This window comes from Stegostoma tigrinum, chromosome 7 (genome assembly GCF_030684315.1).
Source record: "Stegostoma tigrinum isolate sSteTig4 chromosome 7, sSteTig4.hap1, whole genome shotgun sequence".
NCBI lineage: Eukaryota > Metazoa > Chordata > Chondrichthyes > Orectolobiformes > Stegostomatidae > Stegostoma > Stegostoma tigrinum.
Genome location: NC_081360.1, coordinates 83,655,712 through 83,679,906, shown reverse-complemented (window position 1 = coordinate 83,679,906; position 24,195 = coordinate 83,655,712). Strand labels below are relative to the sequence as shown.

Genomic DNA, 24,195 nt, shown 5'->3' with positions numbered 1-24,195 from the left:
TAAGTACAAGAAGTAACTTTATTTCCACCTCTTAATGAGCATGCCAAAAAACACTAATCAGTCATGTACTGTCACCTACTGAATGAAAATATTCTTCCTTCAAATACATAGCCTCTACTTTTAAATATTTCTTCAGTTCCTTGACAGATCCATATGTTGCATGTAAACTGGTCTGCCTCATGTCCATGACAGAAGCATGTAATTCAAAATGGTTTACAAATTAAAGGCACCAGTTTTAGTCCTTTACAATATAACAGCTTAATCCACATGAAAGATTACCAACATTATGCTCCGCAGATGAAAAGACCTCTGATTTATTATAATTAATTTTCAGTTGCTTCAGTGTCATCAAAGTAGGATGGTCAGGAAAGATTTTATGACCCTTGAGCATGTTGTTTTTGATTCTCTCAATTTGATTGTAGAAAATATCTCTCAAGGTGAGTTGCTTCATGAATTTGTATAGAAGTAAACCACAGATTTTTCATGTGAAGGGAAAAGAAGTCAGGTACAAATGAACAATGGACCTGGGTAGAACGGACTCTGAAATGCTGAAAGAGAAGGGAAAGATATGTTTGGAAAGGAGTTCATGGCAGAGGTGGCACTAATGTTGAAAGATATGAAAGCTCGTTGAATGTGTGGTGAGAACAAAGGCGCCTCACAGTTCTGACATGGAAACCAAAAGGGGACAACAGAGACGGAACAATTTTTTTCCTCATTACAGAACCTCCCCATCAAGCAAGCATAATTATGCCATTTTATCTCTGCCATTGCCTTCTTCCAAGTATCCAGATGCTTCATCTACACAATTTCTTTTGAAACTTTTCAATTTAGTGTCTGCTGGAAATAATGTGGCTCCTTCTATGTTGGAATAATTATAGATTGGGTGACTTCCTTGTGGAACACCACTGTTCTGCCCATATATGAGTGCCAATGTTTACGGCTGTTTTCATTTCTCCACTTGATCCCCACGATGACCTCTCAATGCTCAACGTACAACCCCTTATCTTTTGATTAGGTACTTCATAGCTACCAGACTCCACAGACCTTCTTCAATTTCACATTGCTTTCATTTTTTAGGACAAAAACAAAAATTGTTGATGATTCTGCTATCCCCATTTTCACCACCTTTAGAACATGTTTTATTTTTTACTCTTGCCCTTGCACCATCATCCTTTTTGTCTTCACTTCCCATTTTCTCTCCCACTGAGCTTCCTTAAATTTTTTTTACGCATTTAACTTTTTCAGTTCTGACAAAAGGTCAATCTGAAACCTCAACTACTTCTCTTAAGTCTGTATGTCCTTTCTGTCTTTCCCCAAAATAAAGACTGTGCCGAGCATAAAATCGGAGTGTTGAGAAATGTTGATCGAAGTCTCTAGATATATTGCTGTGGCAATATAATTACAACAAAACCAAACTGAGCAATGAACATTAGCTGACTTGAGTAAGGCAAAGTTACATTAGTAAATAAACAACATGATCTAATATAGGTTGGTGTACACATAAGAACATATGAAATAGGAATGGGTAATGTCGCGCTTCAAACTTGGCCTGTCATCCATCAAGATCTCGTTCAACTCTGCCATCCCACACTATCCACTCAATCTTGAATTTCCTTTGTAACCCAGGAATCCATCGACACTTGTCTTAAACATACCGAATGACAGAGGATCTGCATCTCTCTCTTTCTCTCTCTCTCTCTCTCTCTGCAATTCCTAAAGGCTGAGTGAAGAAACTGCTGCTCACCTTAATCCAAAGTGCCCAACCCCTTGTTCTATAGCTGTCATCCCATATTTTAAATGCCCCAGCTGAAGAGAATCATTTCTTAGCGTGCATTCCATTAAAGATTGTACCATCAATTATTAAGTGTCTTCATTTTGACAGAAGATAGCATATATTAATCATAACACATATAGGAGAACATGTGTTAAATGAACATCAGGTCATTCAGAAGAGTTAAAACAGGAATAACATACTTTGAAGAATATATATGCAGATGCTTATACTACTTTTCCAAGGCATGTTATTTAAGTTTTATGCAAGTTTTAAAAGCTTCACAAATTTCCAACCTTCCATTTAAAATTTCCTGATTATGAAAAGTGAAAACGCAACATATGCTTAATAAACTTGGAAAAATAATAAACATTGCTACATGTATCAATAATTCTGTTAAATTTATTTACCATGACTAACACTGATCAAAACTAACTGAACCACTTGACATACGTAGAAGTAAAAATGATGTAAAAATAAGTCATTTTGGAATATTAAACTTGACAATATATTGTTATATCAAGAATGTTTACCACTCATTTGAGCTAAAATAAAATGAAAAGCAGAATAAGAAACCAAATTAAAGTACTCAGAAGTACTCTCAGCTAAAACCACCTATATCTATTTTTCAGATCTGTAGAGTTGGCAAATTTTAAAGAACAAAAATAAATTAATGATTTTAGTTTTCAATCATCAAGTCTCCTAACTAAGGAATGGCAGGAACAGTCTTCAAATCAAGCTGTTGAAAAATACAGACAAAACTCTAAGGTTTCTGTGTGCCCAATGCTCACTTCAGACATACTTCCCATTTACTCAACACCAATGAAGATCGGTACAGAAGGACAAAACGAAGGCCTAGGGACTCTTAAGTACATGCAAAGGCTAAAAAGTTGCAACTCATCACAAATGCTCATCTGAGCAAGGACCAACTTACATATCGAGCTATTTCACAGTTATTTGCAGTCGAATGGGCAGAAACGTCAGAGCACAATAATAAGTCCAATCTTTTGAAAGCCATAAGTTGGCTGGTCAAATTAACAGCGTGTTGAAATAATGCAGACCCGATTAGTTTAAGTAACAGATTACCAAATTTAAAACACAAGGTCCATCTGATTTCAAATTTCCCTCACTATATCTGGTTGGAGCCATCTAAACCCCAAAGAGATCGTACCTGTCAAACACATCCATTACATCTATTATTTCCTTCCAGGAGTAGAAAAATCAGCCTACTGGCACTCATGTAGAGCAAAAACCAGGAGAATAAGAGATGGAAAACTTAAAGAAATGTGGAAAAGTTTAATAATTTTAAATTTTAATTTAGACCTACAGAAGATATTAATAGTACTCACAAACACAAAACATATTTCAGCAACTTGCAAAAAAAGTATTGTGAATTTCTCATTTCAAAACAAGCAAAACTGCAGAACATTAACATGAAACTTTAAACTATTAAACTATTATTTGCTGCTATACACAACATACAAATTCGAAATACATCTCTCACATGCATCTAAAAATGATTTAAAAGTTTCTTTGTTTTAAAAAAGGCAGCACTTTTTCAAGGAAAAGCAGATTCACATTGAGGGATCATTTCAACAATTACATTGAAAAATTAAAATATTTATCCACACAATGAGTTACTGCATCCTTTAACTCTAGCTATCAGTGCACTGTTAAAACACTAATTTCACGTATTTTTGTCATAAAAATATAACAGTGGCGTGCAAGACGACCAAACTACTGAAATCCTTCAACTCTAAACGTTTCTTTAGGGCTAAAACGCTACATATTGTACTCCACATCCTATTGGGCCTATAAATATGCAAAATATGAAAAATCACAAACATGACGGTATCTTAACTACCAGTCGATGAGAACTCGTGTACCATATTGATGACCCTACTCCAAACACTCTCCAGAGGTTCCAAATACGAACACATTATTGCATCAGGATGGAACAACCCTTCTTATTACTGCGGGGTTGATACCCACAAGAGCTGAAGTTGGACTGTTGTAAACAGCAGTCACGCATGGCCGTGGCCTGCAACGTAGCATCATCATCATCAGCAGCAAAGAGGGGGCGGATAAATAGAAGGCTTTAAACCAGATTAAACCCCATTTTCAAGAGCCAGCAACGTCCCTCTCCTGCAATATACATATCAAAAAATTATACCCTAAACTCCCAACTTCAATAAGATTTCATTCTCAACACAGCGATATATTTATATAATACTCCAAAATCTGCACTTCATTTTAATAAAATACGGATTTTTAAATAAAAAAGGCCAGATTTGCTTTGCAACCACTTACCTTTAACTCTCTCCTCTCCAAAGCTTTCGCTTCAGAAAAACTCAAAAACAAAGGGTAATAAAGGGCTGAAATGGCACTTAAAAGGCTGCTGGCCAGGCCCGGGAGGTCGGCTGGTTGTTAAGGGAGGTATCCAGGAAGTTTTTCAGACGCTCGGGATGTATCCGGTTGGGAATGTAGACTCATAATAACAAAAAGGAGAATCGGCCGCTTTATTTCTGGAGACTTTATGGAGGCTTTACTCGGAAACACAGAAGGTGGGAGAGAGATAAAGCCACGGAGAGAGAAACAGAGGGAGCGGGGCAAGAGAGAACGAGAGGAAAAAAAACCTGCAGCTGAAAATACCCGGCGCACTGCGCATGTCCCAAGACACAATTACCCAGAATGCTCCGGGGAAGGGGAGATAGGGCGGACCCTGTCGTGTGACGTGTAGGTGGGAGGTCATCAAAGGTCAGAGAGCGGAGGGCGGTGGGTGGGACTATATAAAAGGAGTCGTGGTTACCTGAGTAATCGTTGGAGCCACTGGGCCTCGCTCAGGTATTTGTGGTCTGGCTGATGCACTTTAAATATGGTGCTTTTATTATTTTGTGTACAAAGTTATTTATGTTTTATATATCACGCTAGGTTCAGAACTCTTGGTCCTTATTTTTGACTCACCTGTTGTTTTCTAGCTTTTCCATCACCTGTCGCCTGTTATGTGTTCTTCGCACTTTTATTTATTTAGAATTTTTTTCTTTTAAAACGTATTTGATCTTATTCAGGGTTTTTTAAAAGCTTGGGAGGCAGCAGTTTGTTCTATCACAAGGGTTTACGCATTTGTTCTGTGTTCCGACGTCCCCTCATCGAACGGCTAGAAATTTTCAATTTTTGTTGTTCGTGTTCTGGTCTTGGGTTTTTAAATTTTTTTTTAGGGGAGACGGTAAAGTAGTGGTGGAGAGGCTGATGAAGGAGCCGCACTTGAAATCTGGACAATATAATCCTCCCCTTTCTTTATGGGAGCTTTCTGATGCCTCCATCATTTTCTGTTGATTGTGCCTGTGTCACAATAAACGCTGTATTTGTTCCACGACGTAGAGTTTGTATTTGTATTTGGTGTAACGTGTTCATGGTTTCGTTTTCTGATCGCATGATTTGTCACTATCGACTCTTGATGCTTGTTAGCGGACCAAATGCCTTCTTTCATGTTGCAGGTTTCATCGGCGGATTTTCGTCAGCGAGCTTACCTCATTGGGCACTTTTGGAGGAAGGTATCGCTGGGTTTTTTTCGCTGAATTCTGAAGACTCATTACTGAGGGTAGTTAGTGACACGGACGGTTCTGCTTGTCGAATTTCAACGGTAAATGTATCATTGTAATTGCTGAAATGACTAGAAGGATTTGCCTGCCTTTAAATCAAATGTCGTGAACCACTTTATATGCAATTTTAAAATGTGTGTTCTTTCGTAATTTGATGGTCGAATATAAATCCGATCCTCGAGTTAACTTTACGTAAAACAAATTACGTCGTGAATGATACGGTATAAAGCGATTTTATTTTGAAATCGTTTCCTAGTTCAAGGTAAAATTGTTTAGTGGAGATATTGTAATCTGTTCAGTTCAGTAACCGAAATGGGAGTCGTCCAAATCGAGGTTAGACAAGAGCAACGTAGAAAATTTTTTTGCCTGATACAAAGATCTGCTGGGGTTGATTCTGGGCAGACATTCTGTCTCAGATTTCAGAAAGAAGTGTTTCATGCACACTTGAACGGTTGCCGCCGAATGTAATTAAGAGAAGAATGTGTCTTTCTATTGACGACCAAGCAGAATGCCGGAAGGAAAGCAGCCTCTGATCAATGGTGCACATCCTGTAGCAATGTAGGGAATCTAGAGGATTCAGCCTGGTGCAGTCAGCGAAAGAATTGCTGGACAGGGTCATGCTGCTGGTTTTCTGTTCTGGATTTCTTTATAAACTGAGAGAAGCATCATCTGATGGTTACTTGATGTTACACATTGGTGAAATAGAGAGAAGAGGACTGGATGGAAGCTCAGTATTATGTTGAACTAGTTGCTGTCAAAATTAATTTTGCAGAAATTAGATGATGATTAAAACTGTGACCTTGGAGTTTTATTATCTGAGGAATTCAAGATGGAAGAAAATTCTGCAATTCAATCTTGGGTTCCTCTATTATTTAGTCAGTGTTGCTTTTAGTTTTTGTTACAGTTGCCGCAAAGTTCGTTTCATGGTTGTCTGTGAACAATATTTTGTGTGAAATTGCCTTGTGATTTTTTTTTTTTCTTAATTTGAATATATTCTGCTCTTTGTGAATTTTAACGTGAGGGTTATTATGGCATAATTTATTATTGTCGCATGTGCTGAAATAGTGAAAACTACTGTTGAGACAAATCATATCTGACATCAGGGTAATAGCAACAGAGAAGGAACCACTTCAATGTATGAGAGATTCATTCAAAACTCTGATAAGTAGTGTAGAAGCAGTTCTTGAATCCGTTGCTATGTGTTTTCAAACTTATGAATATTCTGCCCAATGAAAGAGGGTGGAAGAGAGTCTAACTAGGGTAGGACAGAATTTTGATTATATTGTTTGCTTTCCCAGGGCAGGGAGAAGTACAGATGGAGACAGTGAAAGGAAGGCTAATTTGTGTGATGGACTGTTATATTCACAACTCATTTAATTTCTTGCAGTCTTGGGCAGAGCAGTTGCCATATCAAACCGTGATGCAAACAGATAGGATAATTTCTATGCTGCACCTATAAAAATTGGTAATTCATGTGGACATTCCAAATTTCCTCCGAGTTTGGAGGATACAGAAAAGTTGGTGTGCTTTCTTGACTGTAGCATTAATGTGGATAGACCAGGATAGATAAATGGTGACATTTATTCCTAGGAACTTGAAGCTTTCGACCATTCTCCTCTCAGCACAATTGATATTGACAGGGGCATGTCCTGCACTCGACTTCCTGAAGTTGATGTCCAACTTCTTCATGTTGCTGACATTTGAAAGAGATTGTTGCCTTTTATACCATGCCACTAAGCTCTCTGTCGTCTTCAAGTATTTTGCCTCATCATTGTTGGAGATCCAACCCATTACAGTGGTGTTATGAGCAAACATCTAAGTGGAGTTAGAGCAAAATTTGGCCACAGTAGCGAGTGTTTAAGGAGTATAGTAAGGAGGTGAGTATGCAGCCTTGTGGGGCACTAGTGTTGAGGATTGTTGTGGAGGAGGTGTTGTCGCCTGTCCTTACAGTTTGCAGACTGTGGATCAGGATCCCGTTACAGAAGGGGAAAGCCGAGTGCTAGGTCTCTGGTTTGGAGCTGAGGTTGGCTAGAATTAGTGTTGAAGGTAGAGCTCAAGCCAGTAAATGGGAGTCGGACATAGGTGTCCTTGTTATTCAGATGTTCTGGGGTTGAGTGTAAGGCATCTGCCATAGACCAATGGTGACAATGGGAGAATTGTAGAGAATCAAGGCACTTTGGGAGGTTGGAGTTAATGTGTGCTATTACTAACCTCTCAAAGCGCTTCATAATGATTAAAGTTTTTGAGAAGATTTGTAGCTCAGGTAGTGGATGTGGTTGTTGACTTGCTCATGGAGCCGGTGTATTTGATTGTACTGTTTTGTCACCCTGCTAGGTAACATCATCGTCAGTGTGCCTCTGGTGAAGTGTTGGTGTTCGGTCGTGCTTGTTATTTATATGCTTTTGTTTGCTGGGGTGATTAGCATCACTTCCAGTTACGTTTTTCAGTGGCTTGTATATTGGGTCCAGTTCAATGTTTGTTGCATTGAGATCAGTGAGAATTGGTTGTGTCTCTTGGTGGCTAATTTATGTTTGTGTATCCTTTTTATGGTCAGTTTTCTTCCAGTTTGGCCTATGTAGTGCTTCTCACAGTCCTTGTATGGTATTTTGTATTTACATTAGTTTTCTTGGTTGTCGGTATGGGATCCTGTACATTCGTTAGTCGTTGTTGGTTTATGGGCTACCCTGATAAATAGGGGTCTAAGAAATCTTGTGGTCATGTCAGAGATATATGCGCAAAGAAGGACACAAATTCAACTGGGACAACACATCCCTAATAGTACAAGCCAAACAGACATGCCAGGAAATACTTGGAAGCCTAGCATTCCAAATGGAACTCCATCAACAAACACATTGAACTGGACCTGATGTATGAACCACTGAAAAACAGAACTTGAAATGATGCCAACTGCCCAGCAAACTGAGACATGTAAATAACAAGCATGACAGAACACCGTCTGTGTGCCTCCGATGAAGTGTCGATGCTACCGAGCAGGGTGATGAAACATCTGCAATCAAACACACCAGCTCAGCAAGCGAGTCTACAATGTCACTTCATAATGGTGGATGACAGGGTCTCCCTGTGGTAGTCATTGAGGCATGTTACCTGATTATTTTTGTTTTTGTTTTTTGTTTAGCACCAGGATGATGGTGGTCTTATTGAAGCAGGTGGGAACCTCCTGGGCAGAGAAAGGAGAGGTCACATATCTGCGAGTACTCCAGGCAGTTGGTCCGCAAAGGATTGGAGTGCACAGTGGAAACTGCATCGGGGCCAGTAGCTTTGCATGTGTTAACTGTCAAGAAGGCAGATCCGACAACTGTGACAGTGACTCTGTACAGGTGCACCTAAGGCTGTTGAGGCAGGTGACACCATTTCACTGACCTTCTGTTCAAAACTAGCAGTTTGCATCAATCTCGCTGTAGAAGGATGCATTTGCCATGAGCAATTCTACTCAACTTTGCTATGTTACCATTATATCATGAAAGATTTGCCACAATCACTGTGTGTTTGTGTGGCTAGCCTGGTACTTTCTGTACCCATTCCTAATAGCTTTGCAAATGTTCTACCTAGATTTCCTGCATTTGCCAGGGTTACCCAACTTGAAGACCTCAGTCTTGGACTTCAGTAGGGAGTGATCTCCCGGTTAATCCATGGATTAACCTCTTTGACACACAGTCCTCTACAAATTTGCGGATGAAGTCTGCGATGGCAGTGCCATATTCATTTGTGTTTGCTGATTTCTGGAATGTGGATCAGTCCTCTGAACTCCAAGCAGGAGCTCGTCCGTTACGTCAGATCACCACTGTAAAACTTTCTATACCATCTCGTGCTTCAGTTTCAGCTTGTAAGCTGGGAGAAGGAGAACAGCCCTTTATGGTCTAATTTCCCAAAATGTGGGTGGGAGTGGAGCTGTAGGTGTCTTTGGTTGTGTGACAGTAGTGGAGGGTGTTTGGGCCTCGGTGGAACAGGTTGATTTCTTGGTAGCCCACTTTGGAAGTTGTAGAGCTGGATGTACTGCCTGGCCTGAGCAGGAAAGCTGACATTTCAGGTCTGGACAAAGGGTTCATCCAGCTCCACACCTTGGTATCTTGGACTCCAGCATCGGCAGTTCCTACTACCACTTTTGAAGTTGGCCTGGTTCAAGTCACCAGCTACAATGAACAAGGCCTCGGAGTATTCTGTCTCAAGGTTATTTGTAGTGGTGTATATTTCATCAAATGCACCCTTCATTTTGACCATGGGCTAGGATGTAAACTGCTGACAGGATAATAGAAGTAAACTCCCACACAGGTAGTAGGGATGCCCAAACACTATAAGATGTTCAAGGTCCATGTAGCAGTAACTCATGAAGGGCTTAATGTCTGACCACAAAGAGTCATTGATCAGGAGGCAGATCTCTCCATGCTTTGGATTGCCTAAAGACAACAAGTAGTCTATTGGTGAATTGAGAAACCTCCAGGTTTTAAGGCACAGTTATGTGGATGCAGGAGTGAGCCGTGTCTCTAAAACAAAGCACACAGCAGTCTCTCAATTTCCTTGGTTAGGGGAGCCCAGCATTCAGTTCATCCAGCTTTGTTTTCAATGGCTTGGATGTTTCCCAGGCATATGCTGGGGATGGGGGACTTGAAACTGCATTGTTTCACTCTTGCCTGTCAGCCAGCATGTTTTCCACACTTGGGTAAATGGCTGCTCTTTGCTGAGTCTGGGGAGTTGGTTTGCATAGTCTGCCATTCCAGAAAGTATGTGGGTGCATCCGGTGGTGTCCTTGACACGAGTCGCTGTTTTGGGCCCTCCAGAGGTCTGGTTGGGCTACGATGTCTGGCTGCTACAAGGTGGTTGGGACTACATTGCCTCAAGTCTGAATTGCAGCATTTTTTACCAATAAATATTAGATACAGATGAAGAAAAACAATACAATCTGGAATTATTTCAGTCTGAGATGTCAAGTCACTTGGATGATTGGGGTCTTGAAACAGCAGAGAATTTTCAGTAATCTGAAATTCCTTGTAGTTAAATTGCTAGGAGGTCACCTCTCAGGTGAACCTGCAGTTTGAAACAAGTGGAGGGGAAGGAGTTTCTTTCTTTAAAGGTATAGTTGTATCTTGCCTGCCTTGTTGTTTTGTTGCTGATCTGATGGCTTTTTAGATGGTCTTTTTTTTTTTAAAAAGACTGTCAGCAAACATGGCTACCCTACCTATGTGATTTGTTATAAATTCCTTGTCATTTTCAAACAAGGTCTTGTTTTTAGGCCAATACACATTTGTATGTTACAGCTTACCACAGTGTTTGTTGCAGCCAAAGTGTTTGGGGTGAGGAGCTAACACAATACAATGATATAACAAGGTGCGGAGCTGGATGAGCACAGCAGGCCAAGCAGCATCTTAGCAGCAGGAAAGCTGATGTTTCGGCCCTGCACCCTTTTTCAGAAATGGGGGAGGGGAATAGAGTTCTGAAGTAAATAGGGAGAGAGGGGGAGGTGGATTGAAGATGGATAGAGGAGAAGATGGGTGGAGAGATGACAAACAGGTCAAAGAGGCGGAGATGGAGCCAGTAAAGGTGAGTGTAGGTGGGGAGGTCAGGAGGGGATAGGTCCGTCCAGGAGGACGGACAGGTCAAGGGGGCAGGTTGAGGCTCGTAGGTAGGAAATGGGGGTGCAGCTTGAGGTGGGAGGAGGGGATAGGTGAGAGGAAGAAAAGATTAGGGAGGCGGGAATGAGCTGGGCTCGTTTTGGGATGCAGTTGTGGGGGAGGGGAGATTTTGAAGCTTGTGAAGTCCACATTGATACCATTGGGCTGCAGGGTTCCCAAGCGGAATATGAGTTTCTGTTCCTGCAACCTTTGGGTGCATCATTGTGGCACTGCAGGGGGCCCAGGATGGACATATGGCCTGAGGAATGGGAGGGGGAGTTGGAATGGTTCGCGACTGGGAGACGCAATTGTTTATTGCGAACCGAGTGTAGGTGTTCTGCAAAGCGGCCCCCAAGCTTCCGCTTGGTTTCCCCGATGTAGAGGAGGCCACATCAGGTACAGCGGGTGCAGTATACCACATTAGCAGATGTGCAGGTGAACCTCTGCTTGATGTGCAAAGTCTTCTTGGGGCCTGGGATGGGGGTGAGGGCAGGTGTAGCACATCCTGCGGTTGCTGGGAAAAGTGCCGTGTGTGGTCGGGTGGGAGAGGAGTATGGAGCGGACAAGGGACTCACGGAGAGAGTGGTCCTTCCGGAAAGCAGACAAGGGTGGGGAGGGAAAAATGTCTTTGGTAGCGGGGTTGGATTGCAGATGGCGGAAGTGTTGGAGGATGATTTGTTGGATCCAGAGGTTGGTGGGGTGGTACATGAGGATGAGGGGGATTTTTTTTTGGTTGTTATTGCGGGGACGGGGTGTGAGGGATGAGTTGTGGGAAATGTGGGAGACACGGTCAAGGGTGTTCTTCTCCACTGTGGGGAGGAGGTTGTGGTCCCAAAAATTTAAAAAATAACGAGTACCTCCTGAGATGGAATGCCTCATCCTGGGAGCAGATGTGGCAAAGGTGACGGGATTTGGAATAGGGGATGACACTTGTTTTGCAGGAAGGTTGGTGGGAGGAGGTGTATTCTCCGTAGCTGTGGGAGTTGGTGAGCTTGAAGTAGATATAGGTTTCTAGGTGGTTGCCCGAGATGGAGACAGAGTACTGGGAAGGTGAGGGAGGTGTTAGAGATAGTCCAGGTGAACTTGAGGTTGGGGTGGAAGGTGTTGCTGAAGTCGATGAACTGTTCGAGCTCCTCGTGGCAGCATAAGGCGATGCCGATACAGTCATCACTGTCACGGTGGAAGAGGTGGGGTTTAGGACCAGAGTATGTATGGAACAGGGATTGTTCCACATATCTTACAAAGAGGCAGGCATAACTTGGGCCCATACGGGTACCCATGGCCACCCCCTTTGTCTGTAGAAAGTGGGAGGAATTAAGGGAGTTGTTGTTGAAGGTGAGGACGAGTTTGGCTAAGTGAATGAGGGGGTCGGTGGAGGGGGACTGGCCATGCCTGCAGGACAGGAAGAAGCGAAGGGCCTTTAGGCCATCTGCACGGGGAATGCAGGTGTATAGGGACTTGTCATCCATAGTGAATATGAGGTTATGGGGACTGGGGAATTGGAAGTTGTGGAGGCGTGGGTGGTGTCACGGACATGGGTAGGGAGTTCCTGGACCAAGGGGGAGAAAATGGAGTCCAGATAGGTGGAGATGAGTTTGGTGGGACAGGAGCAGGTGGAGACAATGGGTCGACCCAGGGCAGGCAGGTTTGTGGATTTTGGGAAGGAGATAGAAGCGGGTGGTGTGGGGCTGGGGAGCGATGAGTTTGGAGGCTGTGGGTGGGAGGTCACCTGAAGTGATGAGATTGTAGATGGTTTGGGAGATGATGATTTGGTGCTCGGGGGTGGGGTCATGATCCAGGGGGCGGCAAGTGATGTCAGAGAGTTGGCACCTGGCCTCAGTGATGTAGAGGTCACTGCGCCATATTACAACTCTTTCTCCTCCTCCTCTTTCCCCCCCCCCCCCCCCCCCCCCCCCCCCCCGCCCACCGTCCGCAGGTTTTATGGCGAAGTTGGGATTGGAGCGGAGGGCTGCACGTTCTGCAGGGGAGAGGTTGGAGTGGGTGAGAGGGGTGGAGAGTTTAAGGCGATTGATATCTCAATGGCAGTTGGAGATGAAGAGGTCAAGGGAGGGGAGGAAGCCTTGGGGCGGTGTCCAGGAGGAGGGCTTGTGTTGGAGAAGGGGTCAGTAGAGGGAGGGTTAGGCTCATGGTTAAAGAAGTAAGCGTGGAGGTGAAGGCAGCAGAAAAACTACTCTATGTCCAAACGTTACCGGTATTCATTGATGTAGGGGGACAAAAGTGAGCCCTTTACTGTGGACTGACCGTTTGCCCTCAGCAAGGGGGAGGTCTGTGGGGAATGGTGAAGACTTGGCAGGGCTTCGTGTTGCTGGCTATGGAGGCTGTGAGCCAAGCGATGTCAGCTTCAGCGGTGGTGGGCAGAGTTGTGTCAGTGTCGGTTGTGGGCAGGGTTGTGTTGGCATCAGTGGTGGGCGGAGTTATCTCTGATACAATACAATGATATGTCTTTGAGATCCATTTCATATTCTCTGGACAACCAAAGAGTTTAAACATCTGTCTGTGGCGAAACAGACCAGTTTTTTTGATGTGCTTAAAAACCAGTTTGTTGACGGTCCAAAAGGATATGTGAATTTTGAGTTTTTAATCATCTGCATTGCATTGGGTGTTTCAGGTTTGTCTGGACCTGATAGTGACAAAGTCACATGATGGCCTCCCCACCACCTCTCCAAAGCTTTTGTTAACTTTGTTTTAAATGTAGCTTTAGAATGTAATGTCTTCATCCCTATACTGGACATTACATAATAAGATATGAAATCTCCTGGTGCAGTTGGTCACTTACCTTTTCAGCAGAATCAAAATCTATCGGTCTTGATGGGAATTTTAACAATAATCCATTTTCTCTCTCTGATCTTGTACTTTTTAAAAAAAATGACTGTAAGCAATGTGAAGGCAGATGTACATTGAATATCATGGCACTTTTGTGTACAATTGAGTCTCACTGTCTTGATAATGTAGATGCTATCTGGCAGCCAGATTGCCCTATCATACCATATGAAAACTGGCTGCCAGAAAACAAATTTTCTTAACTAAATAAACACATAATGTGACACAGTATTTTTGTGTATTTCTGGCTGAAAGTAACATTACAGATATTTTTAAATGTAATTTTTTTTCTTAACTGGAAATTTTTGTTTTGTTTTGAAGTGGTTAACAGAAATTGTTGACGTTTATTTTCGTAAGATAAACCTTAATTAAAAGTTAATCATAATCTTAGTTTAAATTTCTTTACTCTGTATTGTGACATTTGGAAAAGAGTAGAATGTGTTCAATCTTTTATATTTTTTCATTACAGGTTGTGAACAATCTGCATCATGAGTAAAAGAAAATGTAAGAGGAATAGTCTCTCTCTAGGTGAATGCATTGCCAAGGTTTGTATTTACATTTAAATTAAATGATCACTAATTTGATACTAAATTTTTTGCAGGCAAATGATTGCCTTTGTATTTATGCCTTTCTTCAATGTTACAGCTCACGTTTCTAGTGTCCTTGTTTTATAAGTTGTTAAAAATTATTTCCCCAAAATTCTGGACAGAAGTACTTTGGAAACCTATTATGTGATGTAATGATGAATTGCACTGCAGGAGAATGTTGGAAAGAAGCGTTTCCATTTAGATTACATCTTTCATACTCTGTTTCTAGGCAAATGTGGTGGGCAGAGAGAATATGGGTGGTGTCAGTGGAAGGATAAATGTTGACCAAGACTTTTGGAGCTTAAAGTGGCTTTCAGCCACGTACTTCTGTGGGATCTTTTGAGTTTTTCTTTAACAAACAAGGGCATGGTTTAATATCTGAACTGCTAGATCAATTGCATTTCTAATAATGCAGCTTTTTTCAGAATTTGAACTGAAATGATAGAAAATCTTGGAGTTGACCTTGTGTCCTTGATCTTCAACTTGGTGTGTGTTAAATGAGCCCAGCTTCTGTTTGAACAGTTTTTTTATGGGGGGGGGTGCATGGGAAGGAAGAATCTTACTTTTTTCCAATGTATTCTTTGATCTTGATCTTGATTTTTGAAGGGAACTAATCAGGTAATGATTTCATTAATGTTGTGACACTGCAGTGCCCAGGGAAGTTGTTGAAATACAAGGCTGGTTGTTTCTGCAGCACAATATGTTCATGTGGGATGTATATTCTAATGAGTTTGAGCAATGAATACTTTGTCCCTGTTGCCAAAAAAGCGTTTGACAGCTGATGCTAAGCACTAAATGACAAGATGAAAAACAAGTCCGTGCAGAAGTATGAACAAAAAGTGCTGGAAAAAATTCAGTCATGCACTATCTGTGGAGAGAGCCAGTCAATGATATAAAGGACAATAACATTTCATCAATTCAGTGCTGTTTTGTGTTGGTATGATTGGCATCGTGAGTTGGTGTTGTAGACAGTGTTTTGGTATTTACTGCTCTCCTATGTGAGTCAAGAATAATCCATTATGTAATGGGTGGAAAGCATTTTGGATAAGACCCTAAAGAATTTATTTGAAGCTGAGAATGTTTTGAACCTCAATTCTCCAGGCAATACTCCAAGAAAAGTAGAGTACTGTATTAAGGGAGTTTTTTGGAATCTACAAAGGAATGTTTTGGATCAATGGAATTGTATTTCTATTGCGTGTTTCAATATCTTTAAAAAATATCTTCTGTGCAAATAGTTTGGTCTGTTCTATTTTATCTTAATTTCTCTTGCTTGATAATCATTTTTTTTATACCAAGTCTGCAACGTGGAATACGTATGTTTCAATGAGAAACAGAAAGAAGTATGATCTATCAAGCCAGATTTCAGTCTGTGATCAGACTTGTCCATAAGTTGACTGACTGCAATTATAATAGAGCAGATTTGAAGTTACATTCCAAAAGGAATATGAATATTTGCTGACTTCAAGACTTGTATGTAAAGAACGTAAATATAGTGTGATTATAGACAAGTCATGTATATTCAATGCATGATCTCTTAAGCTTGCTAATACTTACATTATCAAAAGTAGAAGATGAACCACATAATGTATTCACTCAAGTTTAAGAGCTGTCCATCAAAAATCGAAATCACATTGTTTAATATGATGCCAGAGTGGCCAATAGTTCCAAGAGCTCCCCTCTATCCTGACTAAAAATTTGGACCATCTTCCCACATCCTGCTTCCAAATTCCTAAAACAAACTGTCAAAGCAGCATGGTGAATGTCCTTATCTTTTTTGGAACAAATGTGATTAAAACTTACTTCCATGGTGAAAATCATGCTATTTTACCTCCAACACTGCACTCAAACTCCTGTCTGCCCCAGTACTAGCAGAACCCTGCTGCCCCTTACCCCACCCCCAAAATTCAGCTGAACAGCCCTCTTTGCCCACCCACCTGCCTTCATTCTGACCCCGCCTCAAAGGCCACTCAGTTAACTCACAGCAAGCCTGAGTCACTCGGGTTTGCTATGACTTCCTTAATTTCACCCATTTAAATTGCATACCTGAAGGGCAAATTGTGTTTAACTCACTTGCTGAAGCTTTCCAAAGAGCTGACAGAAATAGTCAATGATGGTAATGCTGTTGATTTTGCTGTTAGTGGACTTCCGTACAGTGCCACTTAACAGACATGTGAGAAAAGCTATAGTTTGTGGAATAAAAGACACAGTCGTTACATGGATGCAGAATTGCCTGAGTGATTGTAATCAGGTATCACAGATTTAAAATAATTGACAGAAGAACTTCAGTTGAAGAGGAATCAAGAATGAAAGTTCTTCAGTCTGTAGCTAAGATCTGGAATGTATGACCTAAAGGGGACTAGAATCTGATTCATTTGGAATGTTTTTAAAAAGGTGATTTGGGCATGTATTTGAACACTAGCTTGCAGAAAAGCTGAGGCATGAGGTGAACTTGGACAGTCCTTTGAAAAGGCAGCACAGACTCAAAATTCTGTGATTCTAATTAATTCTGGTACCAACAGGAACAGAGTTTACCTTGCTCGGGCTGTTCTGTGATTAGTGTATGGAAGCAATAGTTCCTGCATCACATACCTCAAGTCACCAGCAGATATGTTAGAAATGTGAAAAACGTGTTCCCAACTGTCAGTTCACGTTGACAGACTGCTGATCACTCTGGAAATTTGATAGCTGCATGAGGTGTATAATGTGGCATGCACTATCACGATATCAATATTATTTTAATACCTGAGTTTGCTGCAAATATGTAAGACACATTTTGTAATCAGCTACAAAATGTAAACATTGCACCACCACTTGTTATACCTTTTGGTTTACTGGCCACAAAAGCCATGGATATTGTCGTGCAGAGGAAAAAAAAGGCTTCATTTATTTTCTTTGAAACGAAAAGTGGCAGAATTCTTGAATTCAGCCTTGAATACAATTGACCCAGACTTAAATAAAGCTTTTTTTTATGGTAAAGAATGCAACAGATTTCCTACCCTCCGAGGAAATGCCATATCACCTCTGCTGTAACTAAGTGTCCCCTTACTCCAACTGCTGTCTGTTCTACTGAGTGAAATTGGGTGTTTAGTTTTTTATTTTATGCACAAAGACCCCCAAATCCCTCTTTAGTGTACTTCTCTGTATTTGAATAATATTCAGATCCTGTTCTTGCCAAAATGTATAACCTCACATTTTCTCAGTTTATGTTCTATCTACTAAATAATCGCCACTTGCTCCCTTTTTAGACTCTTTGCTTCATTCTCAATATTAATTTATGACCTATTTTTCCATCCACAAACTTGACAATAGTGTATTCACTTCTGACATCCAAGTAATTAATATCTATATTGTAAATTGTGACTCCTGCACTGATCCCTGTGGCACTGTACGTGTTATAAGTTGCCATCCCAGAAAGTGTTTTGGTTTTTTTTTCAAATAGTAGCATTCAAGAGGAGCTACTTCTCGTGAAGTTTGAGGAAAACAAAGTAACTAGATCAGACATTCTTTCCAGAACATTGTTCGGGAACACCCTGGAGTTTCAATGGAAGATTGTTCGTTTTTTTTTGTTTGTATGTACTGTGCTGGTTTGCATTTGAAGGCTATTAGCTTGTATTTGGCTCAGGATAATCTAGGATTGATTTTTGTATAAATCAAAAATTTTTTAATCTCTTGATTTAATTCTAAGGAGACCTGACAAGTGTCAGAAATCACTTTCTGCAACTGTGTTCTATATCTTGATTTTTTTTTTTGTTTTTACTTGTTTTCTTTAACCTCTTCCTCATCTAACCGTTTCAGTGAATGACCACTATGTGAGGTGTTAACTAATTCAAAAATCTACCAGACCAGATTTCATTCCAGGATCTAACCTGCCCCATAATGCCATAAGCTTGGATCATAAACAATGGAATATCAAAGATTTATGAGCGCAGCAGCACAAAAATGATATATTTCTGTACTAAATGATTGGCACAATTGGGACATAATTGGTCAGATCATTGCTTGGTTTTGTTAATAGCAATGGTCTGTGGCCCAACCTTTGTAAACTGATATTGATTCAACTGGAGCTGTTAGCTGTTTTCTCATACCTTCCTTTTGCCTTATTATTTTCCTCAACTTGTTTCTCTTGTGGCTGCAATATGCCTATACCACAATCATCTGATATGAAGATTCCTTCCCCACCCCATGTGTATTCTTGTTGTCAGTATCCTGAATCAGTGCTTCTTTAGTGTTATTTACCTGTCAGCATTTCAGTGTTTACTTTTCAATATGCCCCAATTTTTCGAAGATATCAAGGTTTTGAATTTGGATTCCTGAAGATCTTTTTCCTTTTGCCATTTTAGTGTATTTATTTATACTGTTGCTCAAAATATACATCAGTTCATAATATTTTGGCAGTGAATTTCATTTGCCAACTACACACCTCTCTGCTAAACTGCCTATGGCCTTAAGAGTTTTTTTTTGCCCTAGATCTGAGGAGTGACCTTGTAGATTTGGGACAAAGATGGGATGAATAGCCAAGGTCTTTTTTTTCTAAGGCAGGGGAGCCTAAAATTAGAGGGCATAGGTTTAAGGTGAGAGGGGAATGATATAAAAAGGCATGCAGAGGGTAATGTGCAGTTGGAATGAATTACCAGAGGAAGTGGTGGAGGCAGGTATAATTACAGCATTTAAGAGGCAACTGGATGGGTGTGTTATAAGGAAGTGTTTGAAGGGATGCAGGCTGAATGCTGGCAAATGGAACTAGGCCAGATTGGGATGTCGGGTCAGTGTGGATGAGTTGGACTGAAGGGTCTTTCTAAGCTGTGTGACTCTTATGTCAAAGAGTTCTTCCTCTCTGTGTCCTATATACTTAATTTAGAACTTTTTAAATCTACTTTTGGGAAACTGTCGTTTGAAATGGCTCAATACTCAGCCAAGATATGCAACTGCAACACTGTGTGTTCTGAAGATGTTTTGAAACTGGTGCTTTCTTTTCTCAGAGTTTTTCTTTGCCAATGTGTGGTATTGACATCGTGGTGAGCCATTTATTGCATTAGTTACTGGAATTTGTCACTGGAATAACCCTGATCTTGTTTTTTGGTGGACAATGTCATTTATTACCAGCAAATATCTTTACCAAGCACTCGAGTTAGATATTGTTGTAATTCTGATGAAACATTCTATTCTACCCTAACAATGTGGTTTTTTTTTTAATTTTTTTTTTCTTAGCCTGTCAGTACTGCTTGGTACCATTTGTGGTGGGTGGGTGGGTGGATGAGTGACAGGGCAGGCCTTGCGGAGAGAAACAATGGAATTGTGGATGATCAACGTCAGAAACAAACAGAAATTGCTTAAAGCTCAGGAGGTCTGGCAGCATCTGTGGGCAGAAATCAGTTAACGTTTCTGTCCAATGAACCTTAGCTACCATCCGTTCTAGGAAAATGTTTTTTAATACTGGAGAGGGGTGAGGAGTAAACAATAGTTGGGGATAGAGCCGAAAGAGAGAGAAGAAAATGATCTGGCTAAGAGAGTGAATAGCTATTAATGGTGTCTGTAAGTGCTGTGGTGATAACAGGGCCTGGTTTCTGAGTGTTGTGATCAGGGCATTGGGGAAGATGCCTCAAGCCCTAAAATTGTTGAACTTGGTATGAAGTCTAGACGTCTGCAGAGCTCCCAAGCAGAAAATGGGAAGTCGTCTTCTAGTTTGCGCTGACCTTCACTGGAGCATTGCAGCAAGCCTGAGATGTTGCTTGGGAACAAGGTGTGTTGAAGTGGCAGGAGCTGGAAGCTCGCTGTGAAATGAGTTAAACTGCCTGAAATAATTTATGGGTTAACCTTCCTGCCATTGGGAATGCAGGGACAGGAGTAGACCATTCATTTGCTTGAGCCTGTTTTTCTCAATAGGATAATGGCTGACCCTTATCCTAACTCTGTCTATCTGTTGTGGTTCCACATTCATCATCAGCTGTAGCTCAGCTCTTACCCATTCCTTTTGTGTGGGGTAGAATTCACACAAAATATGGTAGGTGTATGGCAGAAGAATTTCCCAGCAGCAGGAGTTCTGAGGAAGGGTCTCTGGACAGATGCTGCCAGACCTGCTGAGCTTTTGCAGCAATTTGTTTTGTTTCCTGGCCGTCCTGAGTAGCCTGTCTTTCGTTTTTAAGTTTACGTCCTATGGTTGTAGACTGTGGTAAACTTTCTCTCCATATACCCTATTGATTCCTTTCTAAATCCTATAAACTTTAGTCAAATAACAGCTAAACTTTGTATATTCTAAATGAATACAAGTTTATGTAATCTGTCCTCTCAATTTAATCCTTAAAGCCCTGGTAACCTGCTGGTTAATCTTTACTTATTATTTCTGAAGCAGGTAAGTCTCATCATCTGAGATGTGGAGACCAGAACTGCACACAATATTTCAGATGAAGTCTAATCTAGCTTTGTTTTGTTGTATTCCAGCTGTCTACCTTCAAAGAGAAACCTACAAGTATTCTAACTGAGTAATAAAAACTTTTTAAAAAAAAACTGAGGTCATTCTTCCAGGCCTTGCACCAATTACTGATTTGTATATTTCAATGTTAAAAGAACATGTTTTGCTAGGTACTTCAAAACAAAGTACATCAATGTTTCTGCCTTATTACAATTTTTAAATGTAATTTGGCTTTGAACTAATTTTGAAAGCTACAATTCATAATTATGCAAGTATGTTTGCTTTGGTGTCAGCAATGACTGACTGAGGCCTGGATTTTGCTGCAGTCACGGAAAACCTGTAAAGAATCCCAAATGGCAGGCAGACACTGACAGTCCCGACCCCATTTTCAAAGTTCTTTCTCTCCCCTGGAGAGAAAAGGGGATGAGGCTTGACTCATAGGGCACTGAAATCTAAATTTGGAATGATCATTTGACCCCCATTTTCACTGCAACAGTTCTTGTAGAGTGCAGAGGTTAAAATATTTACTGTAGAACGATCAAGCTATGAAGTTATTTAAATCCTTTAAAGAAGAGTGAAATAGCCTGCATATGTCAGTGAGAGGTTTTTAAAAAAAACTGTCTGGAAATTACCCAACTCGAGCAATTGTTTGGACCTAAAACTCCTATCTGCTCATGCTCACTGCTTGTATCAGTTGCTGTGCAGTTCTGTGCTTCTTCCTTTAGTGCTTGTCCTTAGTTTTAGGCATGCTCTCTGCAAGTTTTCTTCATTGTTTCTTTTTTTGTTTGATTTGTGGTGAATTAGGTTGTCCAATATCTGTATTTACGCTGGCTATGCCATTGCAGTAAAATAAATGCCCATATATTTGAAATAAAGCACTTGCAAATTACTGGATGAGTTGCATTAAAGTTGAAGAAATTATTGAATGGTAACGGAACCTAAAGGAAATTGAGAAATTCCCAGTACTTTAGAATTTTGTTCTGCTCTTCTATCCAGACCTCCAATTTTCTCACATTTGTTTTAAATCAGCAGTGGTTTTCAGCCAGAGTCTTTGTTTCTAGAATTCTTGATGTTAACAAGTAATGAGGGAGCGAATGTGTATTTTCAGGTTGGTTACTGGCTTCATGGAAGTTGATTGGTGATAGGTGTCATCAGCAGTGCTGTGAAGTGGCTTTTGCTAAGCAGTAATCTGTTCACTCAAACTTAGTTTGGATTTTGCCAAAGCCACTCTGCTCTTGACCACCTTTTTGAAGCTTTGGATCAAACATGGACAAAATAACTGGATTTTAGACAGGAGAGGAGACTGACTGACTTCAAGGTTGCATTTGATGGAATATGGCATCAAAGAGCTCTAGCAAAACTGGAGTCAATCGGAATCAGGAGGCAGAGAGAGAAATTCTCTGGTTAGAATCCTACTTGGCACAAAGGCATATCGTTGTAACTGTAAAGTCATAGAGTCAGACAGCCTGGAAATGGACACTTCGGTGCAACTCCTCAGTGCTGACCAGACATATCAATCTGACCCAGTCTCATTTGCCAGTGTCTGGCCCAAATTCCTCTAAAACCCTTCCTATTCAGTTACCTATCCGGATGTGTTTTAAATGTTACAATTGTATCTGCCTCCACCATTTCCTCTGGCACTCTATACATGCTGTGTTTGTGGATGTGAGTTTGCTCGCTGAGCTGGAAGGTTAGTTTATAGACGTTTTGTCACCATTCTAGGTAACATCATCAGTGAGCCTCCGACGAAGCGCTGGTGTTATGTCCCGCTTTCTATTTATCTCGTCACCATGCTGTGTTTGAAAAGGTAACCCCCTCAGATTCGCACCCTAAACCTGTGCCCTGTAGTTTAGGATTCCACCCGCTTCCCCCACTAAGGGTGAATAGCCAAGATCTTGTTTCTATCAACTCTGCCACAGGATATCACTGCAAGAATTTGTTTTGTCGTAAGTCTAGAATTTTTCAGCTGTGTTATCAATGATCTTCCTGCCATCATAAGACGAAACGTAGTTGCTGGAAAAGCTCAGTTGGTCGGGCAGAACTGAGAGAAATTAGAGTTAACATTTTGCATCAAGCAACCCAAACTAAGAACAGAAGTAGGGTTGGTTTGCTGATGATTATGAAATGCTTAACAACATGACTTGTCAGATACTGTAGTGAACTGTGTCCAAATGGAGCAAGACTTGGACAATACCCATGTTTTGGGCTGATCAGTGGCAAATAATCTTTATGCCAAGCAATAAGAATCTCCAAGAGTATCTAACCATCGCTCTTTGATATTCAGTAACATTATGATCACTGAATCATCAACTGCCAACTTTCTTGAGGTTACCATTTGCCAGAAACTGAACTGAACTAACTATATAAATACTTGCTACAAGAGTCCGGAGAGTTGGAGTTCTCCTGGCTCCCCAAAGCCCATCTGTCACCTACAAGACACACATTAAGAATGTGATGGAATACGTACATACTTGAGAAGCTTGATGCAATCCAGAACAATGGATTTCGGTGGTTCTAGAAGTCAGCTGGCCACTACTGCCTCAAGGGCATTTTAGGAATGTGCATAAATGTTGGCCCAACCAGTGGTGACCATATGCCGTAAGTGATTAGAAAAACAGACACCCAGGACAAAGCAGGCCATTTGATAGGCATCACAGCCACAAGCATTCACTCCCTCTGCAACCAACGCACAGTAGCAGCAGTCTGACATACCTACAAATTGCACAGCAGAAGTACACCACGTCTCCATAGATGCTACCTTCGAAACCCATGGCCATCTAGAAGGACAAGAGGAGCAAATGCGAACATCACTACCGGTAAGTTCCTCTTCAAGCCACTGTGTCTAACCTTGGAAGTACATTGCTGTTCCTTAACTGTTGCTGGGTCACATTCTAGAATATCCGCATTACGGGTTTATCTACATCAAATGGACTGCAGCAGTTCAAAAAGGTAGCTCACTGGGAATGGGCAAAAATTATTTGCCCAACCAGCAATGCCCACAACCCATGAATAAGTTTATAAAACAAAGCCGTAAGAGTAACTAGGCCAAGATTGATCTTCACAAGACATGTCAAGGAAACTAAGAATGTCTAGATAGAAACAAAGCCCCCTCGTTACGATGGAGGTTTTCTGAAGAAGGGTCCTGGCCCGAAATGTTAACTTTCCTGCTTCTCTAATTGTACCTGACCTGCTGTGTTCCTCCAGTTCTGCACTGTTACCCTGTCAATACATTAAGCACATCAAGGATATTGACTGCTTCCCCCCCAGGGAAATCAAATCAGTGGGGACCAGAGAAATGTAGAATTTAATAGCCATGCAGGAATCAGCAAGGCAGCATCAGTAAGCTACATATGATCTG

The 24,195-nt window shown here is 41.0% G+C and overlaps 2 protein-coding genes across 5 annotated transcripts in view; one reads left to right on the top strand and one right to left on the bottom strand.

Annotated features, from left to right (window-relative positions):
* Positions 1 to 4,420, bottom strand: part of mbd6 (methyl-CpG binding domain protein 6) — a 241,174-nt gene extending 236,754 nt beyond the window's left edge. For all 4 annotated transcript variants that reach the window (XR_007247962.2, XM_059647456.1, XM_048534947.2 and 1 more), the window contains exon 1: positions 4,082 to 4,420. The gene's annotated coding sequence lies outside the window, so the exon portion shown is untranslated. The remainder of the gene's footprint in view (positions 1 to 4,081) is intronic.
* Positions 4,421 to 4,523: 103 nt separating this feature from the next.
* Positions 4,524 to 24,195, top strand: part of orc4 (origin recognition complex, subunit 4) — a 79,766-nt gene continuing 60,094 nt past the window's right edge. The window contains exons 1-3 of the mRNA XM_048535079.2: positions 4,524 to 4,615; positions 5,269 to 5,414; positions 14,311 to 14,386. Coding sequence (XP_048391036.1) covers positions 14,330 to 14,386 — 57 coding nt within the window. The 5' untranslated portion in view covers positions 4,524 to 4,615; positions 5,269 to 5,414; positions 14,311 to 14,329. The remainder of the gene's footprint in view (positions 4,616 to 5,268; positions 5,415 to 14,310; positions 14,387 to 24,195) is intronic.